The sequence below is a fragment of the Dysidea avara genome, chromosome 11 (genome assembly GCF_963678975.1).
Source record: "Dysidea avara chromosome 11, odDysAvar1.4, whole genome shotgun sequence".
NCBI classification, from domain to species: domain Eukaryota; kingdom Metazoa; phylum Porifera; class Demospongiae; order Dictyoceratida; family Dysideidae; genus Dysidea; species Dysidea avara.
The window spans coordinates 3,830,007-3,852,424 of NC_089282.1; the positions used below are offsets into that span (position 1 = coordinate 3,830,007).

Below are 22,418 nucleotides of genomic sequence, written 5' to 3' on the forward strand. Positions count from 1 at the left end.
CATGACCATAAAAATAATCCTCATGGTGGTATTAGTGCAAAAAGCAATGGTATAGTTGAATTAAGCATTTCAAAGAACTTTAAATTTCAGCTGCCCTGATTATTATAATTTTATTACTATAATTGTTAAAAGTGTCAGCCTACGGCACTAAAAAGTGGATCTTGCATCTTTTAATATTGAGGTGATTGTAAAGGTGCAATTGAATTCGGAGTTTAATACAACAGCCATGGATCACTTGCCATTTAATTAGGATAAAATGTAGGGTCTAATAAAACACTTGATTGCACTGTGTATATTTCAGGTGGTACCCTGGATTACAGCCTGTAACAAATCAACTAATGCACAAAATAACGGAATGATTTGTGTTTAATAAACAAATCTATCTGATTTCTTGTAATAGCTTCATTACTTTAATTTGGAGTTTTACTAGCCATGTATGTATACATTATGAACTACTTGATCTTCAATCTCAACTTAAGAATGTATGTATTTTTAGTCACAATTATAATAAATATGCATAACATTTTTTTCAAATATATACATTGTTACTATACAAAATATGGTATACTATGACTATATATGTATGTAGTAAGTACATTCAGGGTAATTGTTATAAAATTTCTCTTTGTTATTTTATTTTTGGTGCTTCCACAGCATTGATTAGTTCACAGAATCATAACTAGGTGGTTGATCCACTAGTGATGGCTCAGGGTAACCTTCATCCAAACTCTTACGATATTTCAAGGCATCATTGTAATCTGGTGGTTTATTAGCATCTGTACCAGGAATATGGCTAACAGCAGTTAGTGTAACATCTTCATGAGGTGGTGTAATTGAAACAGTTGGCTCATAACCAGTAGGAATCTCACTGTAAGTAGTATTATGAAGCAATAAACTACAATTTACTGTATTTGTATAACAAATTCTGTAACACTAAATTATTTTAAAACTGTACACATGACAGCATATTTATAAGTGATCACAATAAATACGCACTTTCTATGGAACAGAAGCTATACATGCTTCCATTTGAAACAGAAGGCTATGCAGCTAACACACATACATAAACATTGCAATGATAACACACTGCATTAACAATTATCTTGACATTAAAAATAACTACTTTAATTCCATATACAGAAAAGCATTACCAATACCACCTGTATTCCAAGTATGTTACATAAATTTGTATACTTTCCTTACTTGGTGGTTGGTGCTGATGTGGTATTATTTCTGGCTGATCTATTGCAACAATTTCTTAGACTATCTGTTATACTGTTTCTATAATTTCTCAATCTTGCTCTCACATCTTCAATAGCTTTACGACATTTATTCTGTGCATCTTTGTTAACAATGAAAAAAATAATAAATCCAACTATTACAAATGATCCAATAACAATTCCTGCAACAGCTCCACCACTGAGGCCTCCAGATGTCTCTTCTTCATCTGTATCCTCTACAGAATATCGCAGAGACAAATATAACAGTCGGACACAGGACATTTGCCATACAAATAGCATAAATGTCAGACCATAATGAAGTTTGGTCAGACATAATATTCTATTCATCAAGGAGCTAGTCTTGTGTCCAGCCGGGCTTGTGCTAATGCACAAACACCATCTGGTGACAATGCTCGAGTTTCTTGGCTGGAAGTGCAAAATATTGGCTGGCCAATCAGAATCAAGGAGTTGCATAATCGCATGAATGTATTGGAAGTTAATGAAAAAGTAGACTATTTAAAGCCGTTTATTAGAAGTATTCGCCTAGGTTGTTCAAGAGGTTTATTTGTCAAGTTGTGTCTTCCGATCTTACCTTATAAAACCGAAGAATGGTGTCTTGACGTTTCACCAGTAATGAAACACTATCCTCTACTAATACGATGTATAAATCGCCCTTTTATGAGTTTTACTTTATTCCTAGCAAGTTTCAAATGGTTTTCACTGTTTTTAAACAATTGTGCAACTCCTCAATTCTGATTGGCCAGCCAATATTTTGGCTGGATCGCACTTCTGGGCCCAAGAAATTTGAGCATTGTCACCAGATGGCGTTTGTACATTAGTGCAAGCCCGGCTGGGCTCGAGACTACAATGAAGCCTAAGGATATGTAGATTACCTATTTGGTTTATGGTATTGACTGCTAATCTTATCTGTCTTTTGGTTGCTACATTGTTATAACCCAAGGGGGTGACCATAAATGTACTTGGCCAATTAGCAGCAACCATATAGCCAGTGATCATTGTTTTCATATACAGGCTATGTAAATTCACTGATGATAATCATGTTTACAACCATAATTATAACTAAAGTGTCCTGCCATGCTCTACCATGTCTGTTCAAAACTACAAATGGTAGGACATTATGGTGGGTCAACTACAAAACGTTAAACGTATCACTGTATCCTACATACATATCTGTCACACAAATATTACTCTATGTGCAGTAGCAATACTATAACCATATGTGCAAAATGTAATAGTGCAAATGCGTGATGTCTTTTCTATGGTAAATATAAATCTGTGCCAAAAACAGCCCAGCTGTAAAAAAAGGTGAGGCCAAGAATGCACAAGTACATGTTCATGGAGTAACCAAAAGACATGATATCAAAATCTGGCCAAGAAAGCATTTACAGTATAGGCACTTTTGTGCATTCATTTTCTATATGCTTCACATTATCACATCCAGCTAGCTGTACATGTGTGCTTGCAATATAAACAATACTACTGAGATGATAAAAGATATTACACTGCATTGTTACCAAAATTAATTTAACTAAAAATTTACAAATAGTTTCTACTTTTGCCATCTTTTTATTTTAATATACAGTGCAAAAGATGGCCAAGTAGAAACCAATAGTAAATTTTTAGTTAAATTAATTTTGGTAACAATGCAGTGTAATATCTTTTATCATCTCAGTAGTATTGTTTATATTGCAAGCACACATGTACAGCTAGCTGGATGTGATAATGTGAAGCATATAGAATGCACAAAAGTGCCTATACTGTAAATGCTTTCTTGGCCAGATTTTGATATCATGTCTTTTGGTTACTCCATGAACATGTACTTGTGCATTCTTGGCCTCGCCTTTTTTTACAGCTGGGCTGTTTTAGGCACAGGATATCACTACTTTTTGTTAAATAGAGAACATACAGTTAGGTATGATATTACATAGGAGACACTGCATGCATGCATGCATAATAACAGCTTCAGCAACAGATTAGCTAGCTAAATTAGTAGCGAAAGCTTCCAAGTTCAGTGTTTAGAAGCGCTACTAAAAGTGACTTGGTAAGAGAAAATTCTGAAAATAATGTTCAAATTCCCGCAAGGACTCACGTGATATCTTGCCTAATGCTTCACGTAAATAAGGACCAGCAAGTCGAGGCTACAGTCTTAACTGTTCTTGCTGAAGCAGTGGGTTGGTGATATAACTAGTCTAGTCGAAATCTGTGCATGACAAGTGGAGCCGAATCAGCTGCGAGTTGTTGCTAAATGTATGCCTCGGAATGGACATGAAGCTTGACAGCACTGAATGCATCACACTATTCTCCCAGCAAATTGCCGGGTAAGTTTGTGTATAGCTAAGTCATTGTAAACGGCTATATAACTACCGTCGTAATTTTAGACGGGAATCTCCCATGCCACAGTAGCTTCCTGGGATTATATACTATGCTTGTGTAGGCCAGAGCCTCGTAGCTGGCTTGTTCTAGCTGTGTGGGGCAGACCGCGAACAAGTTGAGCTGAACCCTGAGAAAACAGCTAAAAATGAAAGAGGATATTTTCTCAACGTTTTAACCAACCAAGATGGTCGGTGATGACAACAAAGATGTCAAGAGCAAACAAGTACTTCCACCAACAGTTCAGGAAAGGTTAATAGGCTGTATACTTTTATGGCTTCCTATAATGTATGGTGAATACTTTGGCTATAAATAATGTGTCAGGCATTTGAATGATTAGCGGGGAAGTCCATACTACAAATGAGTTAATATTTTTGAGGGCTCAGCTCAATGCGTACATGCAAGGTACAGACTTAATCTACTTACCCCAGTAGATGCACCATATTATATATAATGCACAGATCAATGTATTGCCCTACTAACCCCCCCCTCTTTGGGCATACATAGGGCTATAGTGGGCACAACTGAATGTTAAATGCCCCATGGTAGGACAAACCTATTGTGTCAAATCCCCACCATTGGTTGTAGAAAAAATACTTGGGTGCTTAATGAATGATTGTCAAATGCCCTATAATAGTGAAGCAGCAGTTTCATGTCAATTCGCCTTGTAAAGCCCCACTTACAGGCTTTACATCCAAGGGGGGAACACATTGGTAGGTGCACAATGAGTTTGCATCATAAACCTTGTGTTAAAATTTAGTCTGTCTTGCTTTTTTCATGCTTATAGCAGCTAATGTGCTTATCCTCAAACAATCAGGACTGGAAAAACTACAAATTGTCTTCTACTTTTATCTATCAACTATCCAATCACTGCTAGTTTATTAAAATTTCCTTTGCTGTTGTGTAACTTGTTTACCATTATGCTATAACCATTAGTCCCTCCTAGTTTATATGTCTCCTAGCAACAAAAATTGTTATGTCAACAACGTAGGTGAGAACCACAAAACAAGTCAAATAATATATTCCAAAATTGGTCATCAACTGCTGCAGTATGCTGAATACATCTTGGGAATGGCTATGTGGGATGCTCACTTTAACAATAATCATAATAGTGGAATCAAGTGTTTGTTGACATGTTAGTCTGACTATATGATTACATGTTTTTAGTTAGCTGTGCCTTACCATACTGTATCCCTTTCTGTACATGCAGGGTGAATACTGATGTTGTGACTGTTGGCGGGTGAGTTTATGGTCAATGGACAAATCACGCAAATGGTGAAGAAAAATTAATAAGTGGTACTAAAACCCCACTACTATATTATGAACTCTTGGTGGTACTTCATAGCCAAACACTAGTGTATCTGGCTTCTTGTGCTATTGTAGTCATTTTTTAAATTTTATGGGATCATCATAATGTAATTGTTTACTATTACAGTATATTCATGCTATCATTAAAGAGTTTCTATAATTGTGGGTTAAGTGCTGAAAGCTGATGCGCTGATGCTGGCTTTTTAAGTGAACACTGAAGTTTCACAGGCACTGAAGGGCTGGGGCAGGATTAAAGACATGCACAGGTAATGTAGCAGTAAGTTACTTCAACTATATCACTACAGCGGGTATGAAACAGCTGGCTATAGCTATGTACGGCCCTGCATGGGCCGGAATCACGCTATAACAAGCCAGTGGAGGCATACTGTGGCGAACTTAAAACAAATCAGTGACTGGACTCACAATTAAACCAAGAGTTGACAGCACAATGTCTATCAAATCAGCCAGCTCGCTATGGCTAATGACCTTGCCCACTTCCACACTGTTTGGGTTTGGGTGGGTGCCTCACACCTCGACGTCATGGCGGTAAGTTTGAATCTTCAAAGAGCACAAAAGCGATCTCATAAACTAATGAACAACTTTTAGTGAAATTAAATGTACAGATACATTGTGTAAAAAGCCCCTGATAGCCGCAGCCTTTTTACAATACGACTTCATGGTTGAAAGAAAATCGCTCCAATGGGATGCGATGACGAAGAAAATGAAAAAAAGAACGATGCACATTTGAATAAATAATTTAATTAATGCATTGTAAATGGGTGGGCGATGGAACAAACTACTCCAACAATTTGCCTGACTTTTTGTGTAGTAGTTACTCATTATACAAAGGTTACATGCCCCTGGTTTTGAGGCGGAATCTTTTAGTAAGGCTGAGATTTCGCCATGCGGATTTTAAAAGATTGCATAATCGATCCCTCATGTAAATGACTCACAGTAGTGGTCGCGTGTTTATTATTATTGTGGGCACGCGCTTTGTGCTTCTTGGCCTCACGACTCACTACAGTGAGTCTTGATGAAGACAATTTCAACTATTATCATTAAGATGGTCTAAAATTATCGAGGCTCATGGTAATGAGTCATGTGACCAAGAAAGTAAAAGCACATGTCCTCAAATAAACAAATGCAAAAGACTGCTGTGAGCAATATAGTAGCAATGGTTTTGCAATCCTCACTGCAATTCATGTGAAGTTTACCATTTTCAACACCTCAGCTCAGATACATACAGTACAGTGTATGAAAAGCTTTCATCTCGGAATCAGACACAAACAATACCAGTATCCATACTAAGTCACTCATGAAATATGAGGCAGGTCACTGCTAGGGTGATTCTTTTTCATTCATGCCCAGTCGGTCAGCCATCATTTGTGACCAGATTTTACAGAACCGAACCAAATCGCACATCAGGCAAAATCAAACTAACACCACCAGTGGATAGCTACACTATCGTACTACAAGTTTTGACCCTCAGCACTACTCAAACTACACGAGGCTGGTTTTAATAGACGTCTTTTCTGGGTGGTGTGGAGTGCCCAAATGGTGGTTTCAGGCCTTGTGAAGGACCTGGCTTGGCAAGAATCAGTGGTTTACTGGTGGACAGCCTTATAATGTTGGCCAGACGTGTTCTCTGTAGATTTTGCTACATATCAGCCACTAAGGAGCCAGCACAGCCCTGTAATCTCGTGTCTGGACTCCAATCGTGGTCTACCTCCATTTTGAGGCCTATCTTTTGCCCTCCCCGCCACCCCCCAGCCTCCACCCCTTTGTGAGCACTCGTGATACTACTTCACTCGTCCAACTGCTCAGATTTTCTATCTTATTTGGTGGGAAACTGTACAAGCAGCTACAAATACTGGAAGTGGCTTGAAAGGTAACAGATTGATGCATCTTTGTGTAAATTTCATACGCGTGCTTGCTATCCTTGGAGAGTTATGCTGGCTTCAATTCTTTAAAACCGTTTATCTCGAAACTTCTAATGTGCGATTTGGATCGTTTTTCCAAAATCCAGTCACATTTTATTCATCACTGAATCTGGATTATGAAGCCATATGATTATGTCATTTATTTCTCACTCCCTCCTGTTGCTATCAACTTATGATAATTGTTTTAATTACTATAAGGCATTTTGGCAGATTTTCCATGAAGTTGGCAATCTGAAATTCCACTTCAAGAAACTGCTACCATTGTATGGGTAATTCTGTGAACAAATTTTGATGCTGAATGTTGTCAAGAACTGGTGGGAAGAGAAGGCTGGCAGGTGTACCAGGTTAATACTGTCAACTGTGAAGTTTTTCAGAGCATATGTAAGTGATGGAAAGGGGTTTATTGGTCAATGCTTGTAACAGACCAAACACTTTAATACAGCAGTCAACTACTCTAAAATATATTCAAATGCATGCTTTTGTAAATTACTACTTAAACTCTACAGCAATGGTTACATGATGAAAATAATCTACAATACTTTCTACTGGGTCATTTCCCAATGCATTCAAAGCAGACTTCCAAGAATGTTATCTATGTCTTTGCTCTACTGTGCACTGTACACTTTTTTTTGCCAAAATTGTCCCACCCATTCCATCACCAACTTTTTCCCTTGCTAAACCATCCTTGTTTTAGAGGCTCCAATTTTTATTGGAGTGAGATTTGTTATACCACCAACTTGAAAAAGTGCATATTGTTAATGATGACATAGATGAGTCCTTCTGTCACACGTGCATTCATTTTGATTATAACTAGCACTTTGAGACATTATATTAGCATGGCATTTGTTATACTAGTATTTTAAAATGAAGTAGGGATCTATACAATAAAAAGTTGTGAAACAAGAGATGAATGATGGTATTACAGCATATCTCAGTGGGCAAGTCTCTACTTTGGCACATTATAGCTATAACAATTCAATGCCGAAGTAGGGACTTTCTCACTGAGCTATGCTGTAATACCACCATTCATCTATTGTTTCACTACTTTTTATTGCATAGATCTTTACTTCATTTTTTTATTAACAAATTTTGTATAATACTAACTTGTGACTGTTCCATTAGAATATCATACATGACGGTTGTATTAGAGTGACTGTTGTATTAGAGTATTTCTCGAGTCAGCCAAGGGGCTGGGTGTGCAGCTAGCTAAGGGGTGAGGTCATCTTGTTTAATGTCAAGTAAATAGCTAGCTATAGATTATTAAGAGGCGTGGTCTCCATACTCTATCACTATTAGTCCACCTAGACCTTTATTTGATGGGCGTGGTCACGAATCTATTGCGAATGGGACCCCAATCGTGAAGTTGCAGATATCTAGCTAGTATATCTCTTACAGTAGCGCCAGGACTGAAGCACTTCTAAAATCCAGCTCTGAAATAATTCTGTGGCATCTAAATAATTATGCTGCTGAAAGAAAGTGTTGATACCGAAAATTAACGCCTTGATATGGTTTTGTTGGATGAAGAAGAAGACAAGCAGCCTGATTGAAGATAAAAGAAAAGACAAGGCACAGAGGGCTTGCACTTGTCGGAACCCCAATAGACACATCCCACTGGAGAGTTTGTTATTGTGGGGTGGCATTGCACTGCTCTGTGGTCAGTGAGGTAGACAGTGAGGCAAGCAGTGAGACTAAAATTCGAGTTTTGGCGATTTTTAAAATTCTATATCTGAAGTGTGTTGTTATATATATAGTACTATAAAAAATATCTCTAGAATGATTTTAAAGGCAGAATTTTAGGTGTGCATGAAATTTTCAGGGCGATCCCTACCTAAACGGTACGGTACTACCGTACTGTTTGATAATGAAACTTTTTCATGTCCATTACATTACTAGCACTGATCTGTTTAGATGCACATAGCTAAATGTATTTGATTCATCTTATATACAAAAAAAACAACAGCTTGGCTGCAAAAAACAGGGCATGACTATTAGAGTAAAAGTAACTGCATGGCTACCGTAGAGGAGCGGACAAGAACAATCATTAATCCATTTAACTAATAAACATTAGACCTTTATCATTGACTTATTAGTCTTACTGCACTCCTACTTTATTCCTTTGAACCGTAATTGGCTAGTAATTAGGCTGCTTTTTACAACAGTCAATGTAGAGAGAAAAAAGGCAGCCAAACATAGACTTAAATAGGAATGCAATGTAGAACACGAGTCAATGATAAGCTCTGATGTTAAATTTTGTTTATTTAGTTAGCTGTATTAACAGTCATTCTTGGCCACTCTACATATTAGCTCTTTCAGTCCCAGTTACTTTTACTTTCATAGACACACCCTGTTTTACAGCCAAGCTGTCGTTGCATGGAGGAAAATAAACTACTATTACAAGGACAATTGGGCATCACAGTAAAATAATTACCCAGGGGAGCAAGTGTACTTAGTCCCACAATACAAATTAGAGCCATGCATTCACGATTCTTGAATGGTGTTGATGTTCAACCAAAGCAACTCGGTGACAAATCCTGAGAGAGATACTGTTAAATTTTGGATGGGCAAGTAGTAGTAAACAAGCTGTAATTGCATGGAAGCCAATTTTTTATATATATACTCACCTCCACCCAGTAGTCGCAAATTTAAAAAAAGCTATTACAAATCTTTGTGTGACATAAGTAGAATTAAAATGTGAACTTTAAAGACATGATGAGAAAATAGCTCCACACAATAGTAGATAATCAGGTAAATAGTGTCTATAATTAACAGCAAATCCAGTGCCATTGCACCAAGTGCAAAGGAAGTATTCACTCTGAAGCGCTAAACTTGAAACTCGTGCTACATGCATCCCAGCCAGCATTGTAAGTGGGCCGGGTCATCCGGATTATCCGGGTCATTTGGGTCGCATTTTGTGCAGGTCAAGTGGGTCTTATCCGCTTCACTGAATATCTGGGTCTGATCCGGATGAGATCACATGTGACTATAAGTTAACAAGCTTAAGTGGAAATGCAGTCACTCAAGAAACTTATGTGGAGCCACGCCCACCATTCATAATCATAATAATCATTCAGGAATATACTCTTTCTGTCTGTGTAGGATATGTAGAGCCACACCCACTTATCAGAATTGTATCAGCTGTTCTCTGTGGGTATGCATGGCATTACCGGATCCGTGTTGCTACTTGACTAACTTCTGGAAATTCTTAATTGCTGTAGCTGCATGTAGACTTACGTGGAGCCACATCCACTTGATAACATGTGGTGGAGCCACATCCACTTGAAAATACGTACGTGGAGCCACACCCACTTGATAATACAACTCACTTCTTGCAGACAATCCTTTCTATAGTGTAGGGCTAACTAATGGAACTTGTGGACTTTTAATCTAGCTCTTGAGGCACGCCTCTACTTTAATTAAACCAGGTCACATGCGGGTCAGATCCAGGTCCTATCCAGATTACTATTCGGGTCAGTGGGTCAAACGGGTCAACAGCACTGACCCACTTACAACACTGATCCCAGCAAGTTGTTGTTTGTTTTAAAGGCATAGAAAACAAAATGCTTCATTGATTTCTGTTAGTACATGGTGAAAGCTTGCCTGAGGCCCTGCAAATTTCATAGTGAAACCATACGGAAACTGTACCAAGCTAGCCACCTTAATAAAACAATCATTGCATGAATCCTTCAAGTGTGTTCTGTGTTCCATCTACAAAAAAAATTCCTAGAACGCTATATAAGTATATCCATGGCATGATGCTACAAATGCATGTTTTATATACTGAGCAGTAACTGTCCTTTGTATACCATAACTATATGACACAAAGTGGTTACTATTCATGGACATCAAATGCCTATAGCTTCTGGGAGGCTAGACCCCTTGCTTAACAAAAGCTCATATGTGTGACTGGGCCTATGAAAAACACAGCACTTGGACACATAAAAAATTTTTCATACTTTTTCAAATTTTAATGATTCAGTGGTGTAATGTCCAAACCCTGTATCCACCCCTGGATTATAACTACATTTGGAAATCTGTAGATGATTCCATGGTCAGAGTTATTCATCATTTCAAGATAATTTTTGCTGAAGAATGGGAGAGTAAATTTAGTAGAAGGTCCTGGTAATGAAAATGGAAAAACATAAGTGTTATATTCCAGTACAAAAAAAATTGCTCTATTATTTATCTACTTTGAGTGCATAGCCACATTTGGGGCTTGAAATATAAGAAATAAATAATGATAAAACAAAATAGCTTTAACTGACAAATATGTGTGGCCATTAACAATCGCTGGTGTGAAAGAACATGATGTCAAAGTTGACAATCAGGAAATCACCACAAATTGGTCACTACTTTTGAATACTTTTTGTATGTACATACAAATATGTCCACAATGTAATCATACACACTTATTACATGTATCTACCTGGCACACTCAACATACACTGGCTGATTGTTCCAATAGGTGTTATCTGTGATATCGATAAATCAAATCCTGCATGATCAAACATTCAAATAATTTTCAAGAAACTGAAAGGATTTCAGATACATATTGTGAAAGCTATGTTGATGTATATGTGTGATATCTATAGTACATACAGAGAAATTAATCGGTTCACTGTACAATAGGTTCACCTGTCTAAACTGGCCATTATAAATTCCCAAATATGTCATAAAATATCCCCAAATATTTCATATGTGTACAAAGTGATCTGTCAAGTGTAACTACATGCTTGATAAAGCCAGGCTCTAAATGAAATGAAATAGACAAATGGTATTAAATAAAAATTATAACTTTTGTATGGGGATGCTGAGTGTAAGTGATTGAGGAAAAAAAGACCAAGACTTTAAGCTGAGTATTGCATCAGGGACTAGGATTTGATATCCATGGCATATTATACTATAACATTTCACAATAAATACATAGCCAACAACACAATACACAGCTTAGTTATGGCCATACCACATTTGACATAAATGGATGTTGCAGGACTACAAAATTGTGTAACACGTTCCATCGAGGATGGACGTTGATAACACCGACTGAAGCAAGGTGTGGAAAACATGCAATTCAGATTGGTATTCCAAGTAAAATCAACATCATTAGTCAGTGACCTAAACATAAATAATGATCAATATAACAGCACATTAACATGTTTACTTTACACACATATAATGTAATTATTGCAGCTAGACAATAGATAACGTGCAATTTAACTAGGTATATATGTACATATATGTCTCCATCAGAGCAAAGTATGGTATATGATTAGGAGCTATGGGAAGATCAAAGTGAAAATACAAAAATTACTAATAGCAATATAGAACAGTTTATGTGACTGCAATTCTATCATATCCAGTATGTAGTAATAGAATGGCATGTGATGAAAACCTTGGAAATATACAACAGTGTGTGGGCAATGAGACACTAAACCATCACAAGAACACATTCTTGGATGGGTACAATGCTGAATCTAATTAAAAATGATGATTTCAAGAATTCATTGTGAGCTTTGAGTTGATTAGTGAATGTTGCAGTTGTAGACACGCATTATACTGCGTACATAACTACAGCATCTCCTTTCCATTTCTATATGAGAAGTATAACACTCAAAGGATGATCTCAAGTTAATATATAGCATGTTATATCTGTTGTCATGGACTAACTGTATAGTTAACTATTATAACATACATAGCGTATTATTGTAGTATTATTAGTAACATAAGCTTTATTTGGAATGTATGATGTAATTGTGGTCACATGCTTACAAGTCATAAGATGGAGTCATAGTGCGTCATCGCGGTCTCGACTGTATCCGTGGATAACGAAGCAATCCTTCGCTGATCATCTCCGAACCTGTCGCTACTGTCACGCCTACTCTACATCTGTCTCCTTTGAATACTATTGTATATTTTTATGTATAGCACTTGTGGTGATGCTTTAACTCTATGTGTGTACAGTAGTCCCTCCATTATCCGGCCATCAATTATCCAAATGCTCTGTAATTCAAACTGTGCAAGTGACTGTTCTATTAGAGTATTTTGCCTAAAGTGTATGTTCTAGCAGAGTATTTTAACAGCTCTGTACTGTATATAAAATTAATGTATGGGCTTTGTTTATCCGAATTTTTCCATTATTCAAACACACCTAGTGCCCAATGAATTAGGACAATGGAGGAACCACTGTACATATAAACTTTGGAATCCCACCACTACCTATTAGCTCTGTGTTATTCATGCAGCATTATGTGTATGTACATTTCCATGATGATAATGGTACATTAAACATTCAAACTCCTTTTGAGATGTTCAAGTAACCATTCACTCGTGCTCTGATGTGGCAGCCTATACAGCATGTTTAAAACAATGATACTACTCATGTATCTATACCACATAAAATTCAGTGGTACAAATAACTATGTATGCATTCATTTCAACCACACAATAGCACACAAATACTACACACTTACACTACACTAGCTTCATCATTGTGAGTGTAACTCAGTTGGCGACAGACAGCTGCAGCAACATCCTGAGATACTCTAGTTGCACCACAAAGTGTATACCATTGGTTGAATATAAACACTTCTACTCTGCCCTCTGATCGATATGGACCATCTACTAGTCTTACACCTCCCTCATATTGAAAGGCGTCACGTGCTGCGGGCACAATGGACAATGTCAATACATCATTATACGTACATACATCAACCATGCATGCAACTCAAAGATAGTAGATTTATAACTTAATTACAGCCACAATTATCATCTTGTAATATATGTGGTGATCCATGTATGTACAGACATAGTAATCCAATGCAGATCAAACACCTCATTTTATGCCACCAATATTGATACTAATTATACATTGTTAGGATTAAAATAATGTTGTGGGCAGCCAGATCCACTGATTTAAGTAAACTCAGGTGGAAAATATGGCACACACGATGACATATAATTATTCTAAACACTTAAGTAATGAAATCACTATAAAAAGCCTGCTACTTGTACTGGGTACTAGTCAAGTAACAACTTTGATAATCTGATTGTGTTGGGGAGGAAACTATAAGATACATGTTAGAAAAAATGTGGTTACAAATCTGTTAATAGTGAAAGTTTGCTGATACGTAGGTTGGAATATAAGTACCAGAATTGTGAAAGTTGGGAAAACAATCAAGAACAGTTTATAACCTTGCACTGAATTTTAATGATAGGCACAAAAGTGATAAAATTTGTATCAGGACACATGATATTGTAAGCACAACCAGTGTGAGTGCGTGACAGACAAGATTAGTGTGTATTTTACAGGAACCCAGTAAACACCGTTTTCACCCATCCATAGCTAGCTGTATCTTGATTAACAGGACCTGAACATAAATAAACCATTTTTGCTATGAAAAATATTCCCAGCCATCACTGGCTATATGCACCTTCAAAATTCATAATTATGGAGGAATGCACATATTACTACAGCTGTAGGTACACCTGTAGCTAGACCGATACAGTCATGCTTCATAGTAGAATCTCCCTTTATACCCACCGTACACAAACATAACTTACAACAGATTACTCCTACATCATTTTCATGATTACATTGACTGGTTAAAGAGCTTGAACCTCGAACACGGCATCGCAGTATGTGGTTAGTGTCATCATCACATTGTACTTGAGTTAATAGAATAGGTCCAGTACCAGGACCATATCTGTAAATGTGTTGCACATACAGTAATATGTATGATACAAAACATAACTGCTAGCATAATGTATCAATTATTCCCGGCTCACAGTAGTGATTTACTGACCATGCAAATGCTAGCACATGATAGATGGTACGCTTTAGGTAGGAACTATTCTTGTATATCAATACACACAATCAAATTAAAGTAGACCATTTATTTTCATGGAATTTTCCTTGGGTGGGGATCTTTCATATAAAAATCAGAAAACCATCATGAAACATGAAACCTGTCCCAAAAGATTTTAGAGCTTAAAGTTTGTCCTGGCATCATTCGTTCATTTCACTAACCCTGTATGCATTTTAAGTCTCTTAGACATCATTAAAAGTCAGAAGAAAATTAATTAATCACATGTATTTTCAGATGATTCATACAAAGAGGTTATAAAGGACCTGACTACGTACATGGTCACAATGGAGAAATGTGATACAAGAAGCATTAAAACTAGCCTTTAGATGGGCTGGTCACTGAATTAGAGTAAAATATATTCCACTGACTAAACTAGGTGACTGTTCTATTAGAGTATTTCGACCCTGTGATTACAGTTGTTTGGTTTTTGCCTTGTAACTTTGTAGCTGTCATTGCGACTTCTTTTAAACCACAAAAGGTTTGAGCTATGTTGGTTAACCTATATGCATACTGATTTTTAAGTTATTCCCATAAGTGGTTTGCCCTGTAGGCATGCCAACAAGTCGGCCTTTTTAACGCAAATAATTGTCCTTAGCTCTATGAATATTAATCAGATTTGCACCAAACTTAGTATGTGATTGTGCCGCAATACATTCTTAAAGTGTACCAAAGCTCAAGGCAATTGAGCTACACATTTGCATTTCAAAATGGTTTTGTAAAGTGTGCAAAAAGAAGAATCTAAGCCCCCCAAGCCCTGTAAACAAAGAGATATAAAACAAAGAAAATTAAACCGAATTTTAAAAGTTTATATTTTACGATTGTGTTAAGCAATCTTGCTCAAATTTGGTATGTGGGGTCCTGAAGGTGGAGGGAGTTTGCAGTATAAAAACGAGAGGGAGCATGGAGCTACGTATGCGAGAAAACTGCTTCCTGTAAATATACTCACGGTGTGGTGCACCAGCTTACTTGGCCACACAATGCAATACCGTGTGTCTTGATTTGCCCACTATATTACTTCATTTTGCTGCACATACTATCTGCTAATGATATGCACATCATAATTGTTAAATGGCTCCATAAACATTGTATTAATTTGAATATGATAATGCATCTGGCTTTGGCAAGTTGTATACTGCATTGGGAAAATACTGCACAGTTTAGTACCAAATAATTATAGCGTTAAAAGTAATACAGCACACTTGCAGCTTTGATGTGTGCACCTAGGTGTACAATACAGAAATAAAGATAAACTCTTTACTTTTCCCTCGCTCATGCAAAGTGTATTAAAGTCTTTTATATTTTTAATGTATTAAGGCTTTACAGCACAAGTGCTGAAGGTTTGTAGGACACCTGGTCCACAGCCTGTTTAAAGTAAGTCATATAAGTTATGTTAGGAAAGGTGTACAAAGGAGAAAAAATCCATGACTGGACCTGGGCAGCCAGCCATCCGATTAATGCTTGAACGCTTACAGGAGTCTGCCAGGCGGTCAGGATTTTTCTACTTGTCAGTTTCATGTATTATGCAATGCTCAAAAATCAAGCTTGTTATGCTCAAAATTAATTGTGCTTTGATATCAAGATTATGCTCGAGAGATGACTGTCCTATCTGACTGTTTTATTGGAGTATTTTGATCTTCTTTCTCAATCATCAGAAATTACATATTTTTATAATGTGTAAAGTGTTCTGCCTTTTTGGTGCTCATACATATCGTACATTAATCTTTTTATGATAATGTTGGATAGCCCACTATGCTTGAAAGCAAGCTTAGCTAGATCAATTTTCCATGGTGCATATTGATCAGAGATTGTAAGTGCCTGAACCAAAAAAGCAGATGTAGGCACTTATAGTGTTGAAGTGGGAGAATAGTGGTCTGGCCATGTGAGAGTAAGTGAGAATAAGTGAGTAAGTGAGAATAAGTGAGTAAGTGAGAATAAGTGAGTGAGCAAATGAAACACTAAGTGAAGGTGAGTGAATGGAACAGAGAGAGAGAGAAAGTTAATAATGCATGAATGATTACCCTCTGTACAGTACTGTAATCGTGTTGGTATCAGTAAAATTTCTACGTAAATACAGGTGGTTTACCTTAACTCCACAGCTCTATCAAACCTTCTAGCTCCTGCCATTCCCAGTTGTTTACATGCAGTGTCAGCACTCATTTGGTCAAATCCTTGATCACAAATTGTTCCCCATTGGTTAGTATCACTATCATATATTTCCAGTCTACCAAAATACAGGCTTTGTGCAACTCCATCCACTAATCGTAAATCACCTTGTTGTGGAACTATGTACATAAAACAATTACAATTACAAATATATGTCATACTTGCTACTCTGTGTGTGTGCCTGCATGCATGTGTACACAGGTGTGTGTGTGTGTGTGTGTGTGTGTGTGTGTGTGTGTGTGTGTGTGTGTGTGTGTGTGTGTGTGTGTGTGTGTGTGTGTGTGTGTGTGTGTGTGTGTGTGTGTGCAGGGCCTGAAATTATGTTTTGGCAATGATCTGACAAATCCTGTTATTTGGTCGGACATACTCAATAGTCCTGTACAAAAAAATTTTTAAATGCTCAGACATTAGCCAAAAATGGTTGGAAAATGGCAGATGTCTGACCATAATTTCAGGCTGTGTGTGTGTGTGTGTGTGTGTGTGTGTGTGTGTGTGTGTGTGTGTGTGTGTGTGTGTGTGTGTGTGTGTGTGTGTGTGTGTGTGTGTGTTGCTACTATAAGCATGAGTAGAACAAAATGAATGATTTACAGTTACTGATGTCATACCTGTAGTAGGAACTGGACCCAAGTTACACAATAAGGTAGATCCAATAGGGTTAGAATCAATGGCTGACACTACGAAGCCTGTTTGAATAAATGCACATCTATATGTACACAAGTTACGTGCATAAACATGACAACACTGATGTTGGCATTATAGCTGTGATTGTCATTCACATTATTTGCAAACTAAACAACTTGACACTGAAATCAGTTTACTCTGATGGTGCTCCAATATATTAGGTATGTAAATTATACACCTAACCACATATTGGAACCCCTAGTGAAATTTTGTCAGGGTTGTTTTAGAGGTAAAATTATATTGGTGGAAGTCTATAGAGACCATAGAAATGGTAAATGTGCAGTGTCCTTTATCTAGACGAAGATTCTACTGTATACTATTAGGCTAAAAAACAGTTTACAATAAACTAACATACCACATTGTACATAGAAATTGTTGGAGCTGCAATCTTGCATCGTGTCTGGCGATATGTCTGACCTCATGTAACATGAGCCAAAACAAAATGATCCTACAACACAGTCTGAAGCTGGTAGTGAAATATAACTGTTGGAAGATGATGATCTGCAATGTTAACAAAGAATATTAAAATCATTTTGGCAATGAATTCATGAATGATGGAGACAGATCATGCACATTACTTTGATGGAAAATATACTTTGCTTAAAAAGCCAGTAATAAAATATAATATGTTAGTGCTCAAAATCTGGGTATACAAAAGCATTACACTATATACTATTAATTATATTACTAAAATTTTACAACCCAGAAAGTTTGAGAGAAACAGAGCTTCAGACCTTATATGAACTTTAAAAATGGTTTCCCACTACAGTAGCTAAAAAAACTACTGAAATAGTATAATTATGCAATTCAAAGACCTATTAAAAATTTAAATGTTTACTACTCTAATAAAACAGTCGCTCAGTTGCAATGGCACTATATACGTGCATGTACTCAGACTGGCATGTGGAAATTAGTAGGCCATTAGACATGTATACAAAAACATGTTTGTATATATACAGTACATGGATACATGTAAACACAAACACACACATACCTATTATTATTTCCAATACTACCAGTATATCCTAACTGATAACACACTGTGTTAATAGCAGTGGGAGATAGTGACTCGGCACACAGGGTATACCACCTGCTATATACAAACACTTCCAGTATTCCCTCTGATCGATATGGACCATCCACTAGTCTCACACCTCCCTCATATTGAAAGGCTGGTTCAGGTACTGTGTATAGACATACATACAATGTAATTTTTTTTGAATATTAGATTAATGTAGTTGCTTTGTGTATCCACACAAAACTAGCCAAGCTGTGATAAAAGGGTATGGTCTTCAAAACACCAGGGTTTAAACTTAAAGGCGCATGACATACCTACCAGTACTTTTCAACGAGTCCCTACATTGTAAAACAATTCAATGATACAGAAAAAAAAAGGTTTTACAAAGTCAAGAGTGCAGCCAAAAAGTTATAGAGCAAGCCTGGCTGCTCTATTAGAAATAAATTGCTCTATTCAGAGCATGTTGATAGTACTAAATTATCATTCAAACCAAGGCACCTGCCTCATTTTCCTCAATAGTAGTTAAGTTCAGTTAACAACAGAAATAGCAACCACCAACAGGATTGGCTTAGTCAAACCTCTTCACACATAAGTTGAGAACTCTAGCCATTGAACTGTTTGTCTGGTATAGTTTGCAACAGTATGGAGCTTCAAGTATTCAAAGTCTTCATCATGCTGTAGAGGACAAACAACAGTAGCTACAAACTTGGTAGTCTGCTTCCGACATGTTCAACACTTTGTAACACTGTCGTACAAAATAAATATTTATTATAACATCTGACTCACAGCAAATTATTGCAACATCTTGATCGTGGGTGCATGTGCTGGCCAGTGAACTATAGCCAACTGTATCACAACGAAGTATGTGATTTTCATTTCCATCACACGTTACTCGTGAGAAAAGAATGGAACCATTTCCAACTCCATATCTACAAAAGAATATTAGCTGTAGCATAATATGTATGTACTACTGTATACAGATATATCACACAATGTGTCCTGTAGCTAGCTACAGAATTACCAATGATGGATCTTTAGCCTGGTGAGCATTTAACAACAGGATAACTTAGTATGGAAAGCATTAAAGCATGTAATCTAGGCATCTGTTGATTTTGCTGGCATAACTTTAACTACAAGGAGTGTCTGAAGCACTAAACATAATGCTAGTATAATAGGCAGAATTACTGTGCTGTACTACAAATACTTGTATGTGAAAATGCAGACTGACATACTCTAATGGAACACTCAGTAACCCTAAATGAGCAGTCAGATATCTACTAACTGTGACTGCTTTACTAGAGTATACTTCACAAAACATAGTTGATAAAATTATGATTTACATGCAATGCAGAACAAATCACGTACCCAAGCATCACTGCTTCATTATATCTCTCTGCCCCAGCATGACCCAGTTGTCGACATGTGGTGTTGGCAGCCTCTACAGTAAATCCACTACTGCAAACCGTACCCCACTCATCAGTTGCTGCAGTGTACACTTCTAATCTACCAGAAGGTTGGCCCACTAGTGACCCACCCACCAATCGCAGATCTCCATTTTGTTGAGGAGAAACTGTACACATGTAATAAACATAATAAATTTAGACACAGAATTATATATAAATACATAATTTGATTAGCAATTGAAAATACACAACAGTACACACTTAGAGTGTGAAGAAAGCCCATACAAAATACAAATACCAGAATAGAAACTATGAATATGCTAAGTAGCTACTGACCAATCATAAATATATGATACCACTTCAGCAAATTTACCAATTGAAAAATTTCCTACATGCTCAACTGCACACTATGACTTTTATTTGTTCACTGAGACTAAGCAGATTTTTCAAGGCTCAACGGTAACTTCTTTAAAGCTTAACTGACTTTCTACATGGTGACTTGATTGAAAAAGAAGAAATAGAAGAAAAATACGAAAAAAAAAACAGGACAAACTTTGAAGCGAGTACATATCTCAGTGAGGTTTGAAGATGGGAGGTGCCCTATCCTGAGGAAATTTCCATAGCAAAAGTAGTTAATTACCATTCAGGAACTATCGAGCTACAGATATTTGGAAATGGCATTTTCTTGGCTCCATAAAATGAGTTGTAAAATACATACTTATCTGCCACGCTCCCACACTGGTTGTACAGCACACTACTGCAATATTTTTGTAGTACTAATACACTCAATAGAGCACTTTTTTTTCTGAGCACTTCTAATCCAATGCACACAGAATGTTCTAGAATTTCCAGATTGATCTATGAGATTGTAAACTTTATCATTCAGTCTAGTGTATAGCTACGAAACTAGAACTTTCATTTACAAGGAAGAAATTAAGTGAATGATAGCAATGGTGGTGTGATAAATGGTCTAGCATGTAGGTGTGGACATCCCTAGTTTGAACCCTGAAGAAAAATAATTTTGACCTTTTTGGTGCATATTTTTATTTCTTGGTGACTACTCTATTAAAGTATGTCAATTGCATTTGTTTCACATGACTGATTTTTACACATCTCCTTAGCAAATACTCTCAGTACTTTCAAACCAAATGTTTGCACTATGTTAGTTACTTTATGTACAGACTGATTTTCAAGTTATTCCATCAAATGGATTATATTGTAGGTGTGAAAACAAATTGCTCAAAATCGCTCATAATTCCCTTGTTAGTAATTTGATCTGTACAAAAATTATCCTGTAAATGTGCTGCATTTCATCTTACTGCCCTCTAAATTTAAATAAATTGACTAAAGCACACTCGAGTTATTACAATATTTCTAAAGTGTATGAAATTAAGAATACGAAGATTAAGAATAATATGAAGGAAATAAGACAAATGTTGAAAGCACATAAAAGATTGAGCTTTTTCTATAGACGTATAATTGTTAATTACAAATATAGCAAGTCAGTGGTTTTAGCTTTAGTTAATAAGCTGAGGATTTGACACCTCTAAAAATCATGTACACCCTTCAGCTACCAAACACAAATTTATTTCGAGCAATTTCACACACACAAATAACCTCACAAATCACGCTACAGCAATCACACGTGAAGTTTCAAATCACAAAATTATTTCAAATCATGTACAGATTGCGAAGGTGTCCAACCCCTCAGATTTAACCACACCAAGCTGTTGCTTTATAAACAAGTCATTTTCTAGTTTAATTGCTTTATGCAGGTGGGAGAGTGTGTGAACTGACGGTGATTCTGAGGATCTACCAGTGACTTGCACTTTTATCTTTAGCCTGCCAACAGACGGAAAATGGAGCTAAGGGTAACTGCAACAATATTCTACGCTGCTAACAAGTGGCCAAAATATGATAACAGCTTGATTTTTAGATAGTGGCTTAAAATATAGCTAACACAGATGTTAATTTTATTCTCTGGCGCCTGGGTGTCTGATGTTATTAATCTTAGAATCAAACTGTCTAAAGTGCTATATACTATCAGTGGTACTGGCATATACACCGGTGTATATTTATATGGTAGTGTTTGCTGCGAACTCGATCGCGTTTTCTGTATGTGGTTTGATATCATCGCAAACATTTCCATTTATACGAACATACCTTGCTGGAAATAACACAAGAGAATAAATCCTAAATACACAATAACAGGATCTCTCATCTTAATGACACTTTGTCTTTTAACGTTTAAAACTACACGCCCATGCACTCCTGACTGTTTAATAAACGAATGACGCAATCTGACGCAATCATCATGATCAGGCAGCAGTCACGTGTAGACTGACTTCTGCAACTGATGAGAAAATGCAGTGTTGCGAATACGTATAGTGCAATTTACCTGTATAGTGATCATGCATCATTTTAGGAAAGGT

At 36.8% G+C, this 22,418-nt stretch overlaps 1 protein-coding gene across 1 annotated transcript; it reads right to left on the minus strand.

The window, feature by feature from the left end:
• Nucleotides 1-467: 467 nt before the first annotated feature.
• LOC136238764 (lysyl oxidase homolog 3A-like) lies at nt 468-22,307 on the minus strand. Its single transcript, XM_066029353.1, has 13 exons — nt 22,150-22,307; nt 19,949-20,153; nt 19,370-19,512; nt 18,560-18,749; nt 17,921-18,066; nt 17,490-17,567; nt 16,805-17,003; nt 14,417-14,559; nt 13,327-13,516; nt 11,820-11,971; nt 11,283-11,351; nt 1,204-1,456; nt 468-868 (listed from the first exon to the last, which is right to left on the minus strand). Exons 1-13 carry the CDS (start codon nt 22,205-22,207, stop codon nt 661-663), a joined length of 2,034 nt encoding a protein of 677 aa, XP_065885425.1. The 5' UTR covers nt 22,208-22,307; the 3' UTR covers nt 468-660.
• Nucleotides 22,308-22,418: the final 111 nt, after the last annotated feature.

What these genes read in the sequence shown, in the direction of transcription:
- LOC136238764 (XM_066029353.1), bottom strand. Translation starts at nt 22,207, where the DNA reads ATGAGAGATCCTGTTATTGTGTATTTAGGATTTATTCTCTTGTGTTAT. An exon ending in AATGAAGCAGTGATGCTTGG is followed by an intron (nt 19,513 to 19,948) that starts GTACGTGATTTG and finishes ATTCTTTTGTAG; the next exon opens with ATATGGAGTTGGAAATGGTT. An exon ending in AATGATGAAGCTAGTGTAGT is followed by an intron (nt 11,972 to 13,326) that starts GTAAGTGTGTAG and finishes ATTTATGTTTAG; the next exon opens with GTCACTGACTAATGATGTTG.